The 11,339-nt window shown below is 43.3% G+C and overlaps 2 protein-coding genes across 6 annotated transcripts in view; one reads left to right on the top strand and one right to left on the bottom strand.

The window, feature by feature from the left end:
- The window catches only part of SLU7 (spliceosome associated SLU7), an 18,455-nt gene extending 18,138 nt beyond the window's left edge, over positions 1–317 (bottom strand). Inside the window, exon 1 of the mRNA XM_006165059.3 lies at positions 214–317. The gene's annotated coding sequence lies outside the window, so the exon portion shown is untranslated. The remainder of the gene's footprint in view (positions 1–213) is intronic.
- Positions 318–2,616: 2,299 nt separating this feature from the next.
- Positions 2,617–11,339, top strand: part of PTTG1 (PTTG1 regulator of sister chromatid separation, securin) — a 16,381-nt gene continuing 7,658 nt past the window's right edge. The window contains exons 1-5 of one of the 5 annotated variants that reach the window (XM_027766962.1): positions 2,617–2,762; positions 3,175–3,276; positions 3,618–3,799; positions 6,342–6,435; positions 10,479–10,637. In XM_027766962.1, coding sequence (XP_027622763.1) covers positions 3,186–3,276; positions 3,618–3,799; positions 6,342–6,435; positions 10,479–10,637 — 526 coding nt within the window. In that variant the 5' untranslated portion in view covers positions 2,617–2,762; positions 3,175–3,185. Of the gene's footprint in view, positions 2,799–2,824; positions 3,277–3,617; positions 3,800–6,341; positions 6,436–10,478; positions 10,638–11,339 lie in introns of those variants that run through there. The other 4 variants (XM_006165058.3, XM_014582775.2, XM_027766961.1 and 1 more) reach the window with 4 other exon arrangements.

Raw genomic sequence — 11,339 nt, 5'->3', positions numbered from 1 at the left:
AGTCAGCCGACTCTCCCTGAACATGCAGGCTTGGTTCGGCAAGCACGAGTGCCGTGCCTGTGTCTTGGGATCACGGCTTCCTTCCCGTACACCGCTCCTTCCTTAACCTGGGGTTCACCACCCCCGTGACCGTACATCCAATAATTAGGCGCGTCCGACCCATCTTAGGTTCCTCAGCACCCCCGTGCGCAAGTTCTCAAAATATTTTCTTACCCAGTCCCGCCGCAGCTGACCCCTAAACCATCCGACGGAAACGCAGCCGAGCCCTCAGTGTTTACTTCCCGGCTTTCCGCCCAGTCTGGAAGACGACTGACGTCGTTTCCGGGCCATCACACATGCGCACTAACAAGCACGCCTGCGCGATCAGATCTCGCGAGATTTCGAGCTGACCGTAGTGCCAGTGCCTCGGGTGAGGTTGGAGTTTGGAGAATGAAGTTTGGAGTCTTGTTTTTATTAGGCTCGCTAGTGTGATTCTTAAAACGTAAAATAAGTTTCCAAACATTTTAAAACTTAGTACTCAAAATAGACCACAGCTCAGGCTTCATTAGAGGACTGAAATGAATGGGATAGCTTGTGATACAGTAACTGAAAAAGCAGTTAAAATCAGGAGCTAGGGTGTGTAACGTGCCAGGGGAGGTGAGAGTTTTGTTTGTTTGTTTTTAGGTTCTGTTATAGGGTTATGTGCTCACACGAGAGAGAGAGAGAGAGGGAAAGTGAGAGGTCACCAGAGGGAAGATGACCACCACAATCCCATCTCCATTCTTCTGGGATTTGGGGCATGTATGCATACGTTCCTGCATGATTTTCAAGTGTCAGGTGGAAACTGGAACCTCAGTGGACCATGTGGGTATCCAGGCCATAACCACCGTGCCTCCTGCTGGTCTTAACATTGCCTTTTTTTTTTTTTTTTCTGGATGCTATGTCATTCTGAGTGAGGGAGACACTAAATTATTCAGATAATTTACAGTTGTAGAAAATCTCTAGGAAAGGAATACCAGGTGCTATGAGGGCATGCACTATACACATTTTAGTATTTTGATACCTTGTCAGAAGTGAACTTACATTTTGGCTTAGAAAAGAAATAAGGTGATTTCCATTTTAGAAAGACAGTAATTTTGTACGTATAGCATCCCAACCTCCTTATAAAGTATTGATAAATAAAAGTGTTTAGGAGACCATTGGTTTGGACTGAGCCATATTCACTTCTATCTCTGTGAGGAATAGGTTTTAATCCATGATTAGATTACACTTTTAAATGTTCTTTTTAGGGCCAGCTGGCTTGAAAAACAGAGGATGCATGTGCCTGTGTACCCCAAATCCCAATAGAATGAAGAAATGGAGCTAGGATTGTGACATTGCCACGCCCCACTGGGATGCTTTTTCTTTCTCCTTCTCTCTCTCTCTCTAGGGAGTAAAGGTGCCTGCTAGCAATAATAATAAAAGTCTTTTTTAGGGTAGTTGTCAGAAAGGGGAAAAAGGAAAGGTAAATTTAGATTTGACTTTTTTGAAGCCAGCAGGTGGGGTAGTGGTTGAGGGGTGGGACTCCCACATGGTCAACTATGGTTTCAGTCCTGGGCCCAGTGGCTTGATACACGCCAGTTGCGTGTGTGCGCAAGCCCCAAATCCCCAGAAAAGAACGGAGGAGAAGGGATTGTGGCATAGCCATCCCTCGGGGGGGTGACTTCTCACTTTCTCTCTGTCTCTCTTGGTTTCTAGTGAGCACATATGGCCTATAGCAAAAAAACTCTCTTAAAAGAATTTTTAAAACTTTTTGTAGTCTGTTGAAGTGGAAAAATTGAAAGTATCAAATTTCTTACTTGTAAATCTAGAAAACAATCCTATATTTAACAAATAATATTAAATATGATTTTATACATCAGAAACACTTCAAAATAAATATTATGCTTATCAGAACAAATATCTTTACTAATATCAAAGCAAACAAACAAAAAAACTAAATAAAATGAAATAATTTTTCAAAAAGTTCACACATCTATTTCTTCAGAGAGAGGTTTTTTTTTTTTTTTTTATTGGAGAGGTTTTTGCTATAGGGCGTGTGTGCTCAACAGAAAGAGACAGAGAGACAGAAGGCGAGAAGTCACTCCCCAGGGGCCATGGCCACCCCGCAATCCCTTCTCCTCTTGGGATCTTGGGTATGTGTACACAGGCGCCCAGCGTGAGTTTCAGCCACCGGGTCCGGGACTCGAACTGTGGTGGACTACTTGGGAGTCCAGCAACGTAGCCATTACGCCAACTGGTGGTCCCCAGAGAGATTTTGAGAGCGAGGCACAGTCACCCGTCGTCTCAGCCTTTTGGATCACTGACAGGTGCCAACAGCCTGCAGTGCTCAGATGCCGGATACCACCCCAGCACCTTTCCCAAGTGGATCCAGTTGGGTCACCACTGTGCCACCACCTGGCCTTAGCCATAGTTATTTCATTGCGAGGCGCGGAGCTTTCAGATGATTCCCAACAGGGTTACTGAATCTGCCTCAGTCCAAGCGACTCAGTGTTATAAAGAGCAAAAAAGCCTTTCAGGTTTTATGAATATTGCCCGATCCTAGTTTTTTTCTTCCCAGAATACAAGTCCAAAACTTCCGCAGAAAGGTTCGTCCCATTGGTTCTTCTTGGCGACTCCGCCCTTCGATCCCGCCCCGTGGGTGGGCGAGCCAATCGCGTTGCGAGTTTTGGTTTAAACGGCGAGTGCGCGGCGTCCGATCACTGCGGAGTCTCGGGATAGCTTGCCTGTTGACGGCGGCGTGGGTAAACTGGACGGTCGGGAGTGGTTGGGCCAACCAGGTCCGGTGGGGAAGGAGGCGGGCGGGCTGGGGCCCCAAGCTTCCCCGAGGGGTCGATGGTTCCGAGCCGATTTGGAGCCGCGGGCTCCGACTGCGCCTGTGACCCACAGCGATTCCTGAATGATGGATGGGTGCCTGTCCAGACCGCTGCTCCGGCTCCGGCTTGAAGAATTAAGAACAGGGTTTGGTGCCAGTTGGCTCAAGCACCAGCTTCTCGCTCTGCTTAGCCCTTTTTTTTTTTTTTTTTTCTGCTTAGCTCTTAAATTTGAATGTGAACGACTCTAGGATAGAAAGTTTGGTCTGTTGCTGAATCTTAGCGTCCTTCATCTTCCCCCATCTCCCATCCCCAGTATCTAATACGTGTTTCTCACCCTTAGAATAATCCAGAATGGCTACTCTGATCTTTGTTGATAAGGAAAATGGAGACCCAGGCACCCGGGTGGCTCCCAAGGATGGGTTGAAGCTGGGCTCTGGGCCTTGTAAGTATACAGTAGGGGCTGTAGCGAGATACTCTGCTGTTGAGGATGAATTGGGTATGGCTTGGAGCCCGAAGAGGGAGAGGCGTTTAATGTGCTTTTGTGGGCATGGATGGGCCTCAGATTTGTGCCTGGTCCCTTTTCATGTTCAATATCTTAATAAGATCATTTAAGAGTACTGAATCTCAATACTATTAGGCATGTCATGGCCATGCCATTGTCAAAAACGAGAGTCAGATTTGGGGATGAAAATTAGGTCAAGTTTATGTACAGTCAGCATTCAAGTCGGACAAGTATTTGTTGCCAGAATATTCTTATTGTAAAACGACATTTTTCTTCAACAGTTAAGGCCTTAGATGGGAGATCTCAGGTTTTAACACCACGTGTTGGCAAAATTTTCGATGCTCCACCTGCTTTACCTAAAGCTACCAGAAAGGCTTTAGGAACTGTCAACAGAGCTACAGAAAAGTCAGTAAAGACTAATGGACCCCCCAAGCAAAAACAACCAACCTTCTCTGCAAGAAAGGTAAGTGTTAGCTATAAAGACAGTTTAAACAATCCAGTACTTATGACATTCAAAATGACTACTGGCATCTTGCTTCGCTTTCTCCTGAGTGGAAGGGGAATGTAGACTAGCAGAGGGAACTCATGCTGCTGTGGAATTCTCTGAACACTGAGATCGGAAGTCTCAGATGCAGCAATGCATATTTTTTGCCCCACCTGTCCTTAACCAGTGTCTTCAAGCAGATTAATTGGTGTGATCCACTTACAGATACAGAAAGCGCTGAGAAAGATGGTGCCTTGGGAGAAGTCAAGTTACTGATCCAGTAACTCAGATTCTGCCATCCCGTCCCTTGCCTTCCAAAGCAAGCACCAGCTTCTTAGGTGACAGTTGGCTGGTAGTCTTGGTGTGAGGGTAGATCGTGAGGTACAGGTCATTATTTCCCAGAGTGAGAGGACTTCACCGTGACAGCTGACTTTAGCGTGTGGATTAACGCATAAGTATTAATAATTCAATCATTGTTTAGTGTGTATTAGGAAACAAACAACTGGCACTTTATGTCTAAACCTGTAACTTAGCTGTAGGGCAGTTTACGACAAGATGTCTTTTTTAAAAAGCGCATTGATTTGCGGTCAGCAGGTGGCATGGTGGCTAAGGTACTGGACTCCCACATGGCCAATCATAGTTCCAATCCAGGGTCCAGAGGCTTGAAAATCACTCTGGGCACATGTGATTGTGTTCCTAAAATCGCAAAGGAAGTGATTGTAGCATGGCCATCTCCCTCTCCTCCTCGGGGCTGGGGCAAGGTGTTGGTAATTTCTCACTTTCTCTCTGTCTCTCTTTGCCAAATGCATGCATCTTAAGGAAAAAAAACTCAAAACAAAACCAAAAAAACTGTATTGACTTAAAATGTTAAATAAACTTATTGCAAAGATATGAAAGAAATTAGACTGTTACACAGACATAGGTATGGGAAACTCTACAGTAGATATTTCTTATAGATGTGCACATGTGATAAATCAAGACTATGCAGGCTTCCACTTTAGGCTACTACTGTAGTTGCCCATCTACCAGCCAATTCTAGACTAGGGAAATTACACATATTGGTGGATATTTTGTTTGTTCTATTTCTTTTTATTTTTTAAAATTTATTTTATTTTTATTTAACTTTATTTATTTATTTTGTTATTGTTATTTGACCAGAGAGAAAGTGAGAAAGCAAACCGCCAGATCTGAGACTTAAACCGTGGTCGGCCATGTGGGAGTCCAGTACCCTTAACCACCATGCCATCTGCTGGCCCGTTTGTTCTGTTTCTTTCATGAGAGAGCACACATGTGAAAGAAAGACAAGCACCTTCAACAGGGTCTCAGGCTGTGATTCCCCTGGCCTTTTAGCCAGCCAGGATCATAGGCACACAGATGTGCACTGGGCATGTACAAGTCAGCCTGGGGACCAAACCCCGATCTTGCACATGGCTTCTAGCATTGCCGAGTGGTTTTTGCACTGCTGCTGTGCCGCGGTGGCTGGTCCTGTCTTGGTATTCTAAAGTTCTTGATTGTCTTTTGCTGCTTCTTGTGAAGTATGTATTAGAAAAACACAAACTTGTTTTTAATAGTCATCAATTAAATAGTTAAGGTAACACTGACAGAAAGCTTCACTTCTGTAAACCTAAAAAGTGGTTTCTAGGATTAGTTACTACTGTGGTCGACAAGCCCATTTTCTCTAATGGATTGAATAATTGAGTTCATTAGCTCTGAATTAACCCAGCTCTGCAGTCTTGGTAACATTTACTGCAGGTGCTAGTGCTTAACTTTTTTTTTTTTTTTGGAGAGGTTTTTGCTATAAGGCGCATGCGCTCGCCAGAGACAGAGAGACAGAAAGCGAGAAATCACCCCTCAGGGGGGATGGCCACGCCGCAATCCCTTCTCCATTCTCCTCTCAGGATCTTGGGCACGCACGCACATGCACCCGGCATGAGTTTAAGCCACCGGGTCCAGGACTTGAACCACGGTTGACTACCTGGGAGTCCAGCAACATAGCCATTACGCTAACTGCTGGTCCCATAGCGCTCAACTTTTGAGCCATGCTACTGGGTATTATTTATTTTATACTACCTAACACTGTGGTTCTCACATTTTGATTATATTTAGATATAATCATAACAGAGGATTACAGCTTGACAGATTGTAAAATGTGGTGAAGCAATCATGGCTTCTTTTTTTTTTTTCTTTTTTTGGAGAGGTTTTCGCTATAGGATGTGTGTGCTTGCTAGAAAAACAGAGACAGAGAAATAGAAAGCGAGAAATAACCCTCCAGGGGAGATGGCCATGCCACAATCCCTTCTCCTCCATTCTCCTCTTGGGATCTTGGGCACACACGCACATATGCCCAGCGTGAGTTTAAGCCGCTGGATCTGGGACTTGAACCATGGTTGACTACGTGGGAGTCCAGTGACAGAGCCATTATGCTAACTGCTGGTCCCAAGCAAATATGTTTTGAAGATACCCTACTAACCTGGTTGATGAGACTTCCATTCTTATTAATCCATATTTCCTTGGGTTCTAGATGACTGAGAAGACTGTGAAAGCAACACTCTCTGTTCCTGCCTCAGATGATACCTATCCAGAAATAGAAAAATTCTTTCCCTTCAATCCACTAGGTAATATCTTTTGGTTGAAAAAGAAAAAAAAGGTTTCGGCTTTTAGCTTCTCTTAGAATTTAACTCACCTATAATTTGATGTAAATGTGATTAGATAATCTAAAGCTTTCATGAGACGGTCTGAATCTGGATTACTTTGAACAAATACACTGTTAGCAGAATTATTTGCAGGGTGTTGTCTTAAATCAGGAGAGGAACAGGAGCAAAGCTGCAGAGGACATTGTTTCTGTCCTCAAAAGCTTAGGACGTAGGGGGAGGTCAAGATGTGTTCGCTAACATTGTACAAGTCTCCATGTAAATGAACCGTCTTCCTAGTAAGGCTTATTTTTTAAATTTTTTTTTTTTTTGGAGAGGTTTTTGCTATAGGGCGCATGCGCTCGCCAGACAGAGAGAGACAGAAAGCGAGAAATCACCCCTCGGGGGGATGGCCACGCCACAATCCCTTCTCCTCCATTCTCCTCTTGGGATCTTGGGCGTGCATACACATGCGCCTGGCGTGAGTTTAAGCCACTGGGTCCGGGACACGACCCGTAGTCGACTATGTGGGAGTCCAGCGACATAGCCATTACGCTAACTGCTGGTCCCCCTAGTAAGTCTTTTGAAAAGTGGGCTTTATGGGGCTGGCAGGTGGCATGGTTATTAAGGCACTGGAATCCCACATGGTCGACTGTGGTTTGAGTTCTGGACCTGGTGGTTTGCTTTCTCACTTTCCCTCTTTCTCTTTCTCTCTGGTAAGTGCACATGCCCTACAGCAAATTCAATAATAATGATGATGATAAAAATAAAATTAAATAATTCTTCAAAAAAAGTACCGTTTAAAAAAATAAAGTGGGCTTTATATCAAGTTGAACAATACCTGAGCGTTCTTTGGGTAGAGTTAAGTAGTTCTTTGGTTAGAAAAATCTAGCTAGTGAAAACATGTCTTTAGTTCCTTTATTCTGCTACATGTATCTGAAATATTTTCTGTTATAGAGTCAGTTTTTTAAGCTTTAATTTACACTTAAACATTTGAGGAGAGGCTGGTGTGTGCTAGGCAATATTTGGCAGTGGCTAATAAGACAGGCCTTGCTCTGACGGAGTCCTTAGTTGGGCAAGTCAGACACTGAACAGGTGGTCTCACTAAGGGTGAGCAAGAAGAAGTATTGTAAGTCACAGTATGTGCAAAGATCCTCAGACAGGAGGGAGGACTAAAGCGGGTTTTGGGAAATGAAGGCAGAGTGAAGAAGAATACAGGTGAAGTGTTGGGAACACATCAGACAGGGCCTCGTGGATGTTTTAGTTTGGTTTTTTTTTTTTTCCATTTTAGCCAGAAGCATTTAGTCATCCTTTCACTAAAATACCTTCAGTTTTGTCTGGCTTTTGTATATTATAAATAATCAAGCAATTACTACTCTTGGGATTCTATTGTTGCAAGTTTGTGAACCCATCTGAGGGTAAGGAGGATTGCCGAGCTGGAAGATGTGTGATTAAGTTTCAAGAAAATGTGGTGCATTTTTGCTAATTTCTGGTCAGCCGTATTCGAAAGATCAAAGTCATGGTTCTTCTCACCTTTTTCCTTAGAAGTTAAAGTTCTCTAGAGCCCAAGTACTCAAGAATGAGTCTGCTCTTTTTTGAGCCTGGTAAAATCCAGAAGTCAGAAGAATTGAGTGATAGGCTTTTGTGTCCTGTTTGTATTTCTTGTGTTGAGCTGAAGGGGGGCCAGCAGGTGGGTGGTGGTGAAGGCGCTGAACTCTCTCACATGACTGACCGCAGTATGTTTTTGTGTTGGAAGTTAAAACTGAACAATTTAAAAATGTTTATGAATTCATTAAGCATATTTCATGAATGTAAAGGACATTTTTCTTCATTAAATAACTTCCAAAACAAACAAAAAATGTAGTGAGAAGAATGGTATGGTTTATACTTTTAAGACTTGCTTAATTCGGCCTACCAGAAGACAACTGGATTCTTGTCAAATTCTGTATTCAGAACGTTGCATCTGTTCTGGTTAAAATGTATGAAGAAGGGAACCAGCAGTTGCGTAATGGCTATGTCGCAGGACTCCCACGTAGTCGACCGCGGTTCGTGTCCTGGACCCGGTGGCTTAAAACTCACGCCGGGCGCGTGTGTGTGCATGCCCAAGATCCCGAGAGGAGAATGGAGGAGAAGGGATTGCGGCGTGACCATCCCCCCTGGGGGGTGATTTCTCGCTTTCTGTCTCTATGTCTCTCTCTATCTGTCTGGCGAGCGCACGTGCCCTACAGTGAAAATCTCTCAAAAAAAAAAAAAATGTATGAAGAAAATCTGGCCTTACACAGAAATGTAGTTAAGGAAAAAAGGAAACATTTTAATAGTCTTCTTGGATGTGTGACTGATATTTCATTCAAATTCAACAAGCAGTTGCTTCTGAACATTTTTTTCTTGAGAATTATTTCATTTCATTTATTATTATTATTTTAACTTGACTTGCGAGAGACAGAGACAGAGGTAAAGTGAGAAAGCAAGCTGCCAGGTCTGGGACTCGAACTGCAGTCTGCCATGTGGGAGTCCAGAGCCTCAACCACCTTGCCATCTGTTGGCCCTCTGAACATATAATTTTAACATGGAATCTGAAACTTTATCAATGAGCATTTTGCATTTTGATGGTGAAAGTCATAGGTTTTATTTTAGAGTTGGACTATATCTTTTTTTGATAGAGAGATTTTTGCTGTCAGGCACATGTGCTCACTGAAGAGACAGAGACAGAAAGCAAGAAATCACCCTCTGAAGGAATGGCCACATCGCAGTTCCTTCTCCATTTTCCTCTCAGGATTTTGGGTACATGCACATGCGTCTGGTGTGAGTTTCAAGCTGCTGCGTCCAGGACTCAAACCAGTCAACCATGTGGGAGTCCAGTGCCTCAAACACCACACCTGTGGCCCCTGGAATATAGCTTTTATACTTGCATATATCACAATTTGATCATTTGGAAATATTGGTTCACTGGAATATGTAGATATCCAGATGTTGAAATGCTTCATTATACAATATCAAAAGCATATTTATTAATGTCATCACTGATCTCATTAGAGAATTCTAAGTATAAGCTAATGATGGCAAGGTAAGTTTTCCAAACTAGCGTCTAGCTGATTACAGTTAAGTTTTCTAAAATTCTTATTTTTTTCCTTAGCATTTTAGATTCTGTCATTGACAACAAATTGTCAGTTTTCTTTGAAATGATAGACTTTAATTCCTTTGAGAGAAATGGGTGACGAATACCTAAGTCTGAGTCCCATAGTTTGTCTTTCAGTTTTTCTTTCAAATAAAAATGATGTTTCAAGAAAAAGGCCTGTAGCTTAACTTGCAGCTCAAATAATTGCACAGCTCTTTCCTTTGAGATGATCATCATACTTTAGTATGCGGCAGAAGTGCTTTATGGCGTACTTCTCATTTTATTACACGGAATATTAAAAAGACATCTCCGGGCTTGAGAGCTAATAAAATTAATACTTTTTACTGCATATGGTAAAGTGTCAAAGCAGGCATTTTTCCCTACAAGTAAATAGAGGTGAAGAATGAATGTAGTGACTGCCAAATACTTATCGTCGGTGCCTCGATTTGTGCTAAAGCACCAGCAATTTTATCAAGTATTGCAATGGTGCCATCTTTACAAAAGTCAGTACTAGGGACCAGCAGTTAGTGTAATGGCTATGTCGCTGGACTCCCATGTAGTCTACCGTGGTTCGAGTCCCAGACCCGGTGGCTTAAACACGCTGGGCACGTGTGCGTGTGTGCCCAAGATCCCAAGAGGACAGTGGAGAAGTGATTGCAGTGTGACCATCCCCCATGGGGGGGGTGATTTCTTGCTTTCTGTCTCTCTGTCTCTCTCTGTCTTTCTGGAAAGTGCATGCACCCTATAGCAAAAACCTCTCCAAAAAAACGTCAATACTATAGGAAAAGGTATTTATATTAGCATGAAAATAGTTTTGACCTCATGGATTTCCCGAAAAAGTCTCTGACCTCTTAGGGCCTGCTGACCACACTGAGAAATGTTGCCCTGACATAATGCTTCCATTTCATGACAGATTTTGAGAGTTTCGACCTGCCTGAAGAGCACCAGATTGCACATCTCCCCTTGAATGGAGTGCCTCTCATGATCCTTGATGAAGAGAGAGAACTTGAAAAGCTGTTACAGCTGGGCCCCCCTTCACCTATGAAGATGCCTTCTCCACCCTGGGAATCTGGTAAGTGAACAGGTGCCCTCCAGAGGGCTGTGAACATTTTGTTTCATAACATTTCCATTAACATCAAAGGGAACAGAGCTGTGTAAGGTTAGTTTATGAGTAATTTCTGTCCTTCGAACTACAGAGATAAGGTTTGAGTAATGAAAAGGACATTCAATTGGTTTTGCTTTTAGTACCAAATGCCCTCGTGAAGTTCAATTATTCTGGAATCTGGACAGTCTTAGACATAGCAAAAAGAAATTAAAATTAGCTTATAACTGCTTAAACCATAAGTTGAAGTATATAATAAACTTGCTTGGAATGAGAATTCAAAGTTCTCTCCAAAGTTAAAGCAGGATTAGGGTTATCTGTGCTGTAGCACAGAATGACAGTCCCTTGTTGCAAAAGGTTTGAGGTCTTAGTTTGCACTTGTGGTCAAAAACTGTCATTAGCAGGGAACCAGCAGTTAGCATAATGGCTATGTCGCTGGACTCCCACGTAGTCGACCGCGGTTCGTGTCCCGGACCTGGTGGCTTAAAACTCATGTCGGGCGCGTGTGCATGCGTGCCCAAGATCCCGAGAGGAGAATGGAGGAGAAGGGATTGCGGCGTGACCATCCCCCCGGGGGGTGATTTCTTGCTTTCTGTCTCTATATCTCTGTCTGGCGAGCGCACGCGCCCTACAGTGAAAATCTCTTAAAAAAAAAAAAAAAAAAAAATGTAA

The sequence above is a fragment of the Tupaia chinensis genome, unplaced genomic scaffold (assembly GCF_000334495.1).
Source record: "Tupaia chinensis unplaced genomic scaffold, TupChi_1.0 Scaffold143796_1, whole genome shotgun sequence".
In the NCBI taxonomy this organism is placed as follows: domain Eukaryota; kingdom Metazoa; phylum Chordata; class Mammalia; order Scandentia; family Tupaiidae; genus Tupaia; species Tupaia belangeri.
Note: the sequence above shows the minus strand (reverse complement) of the source record. Positions and strands in the feature narration are given on the sequence as shown.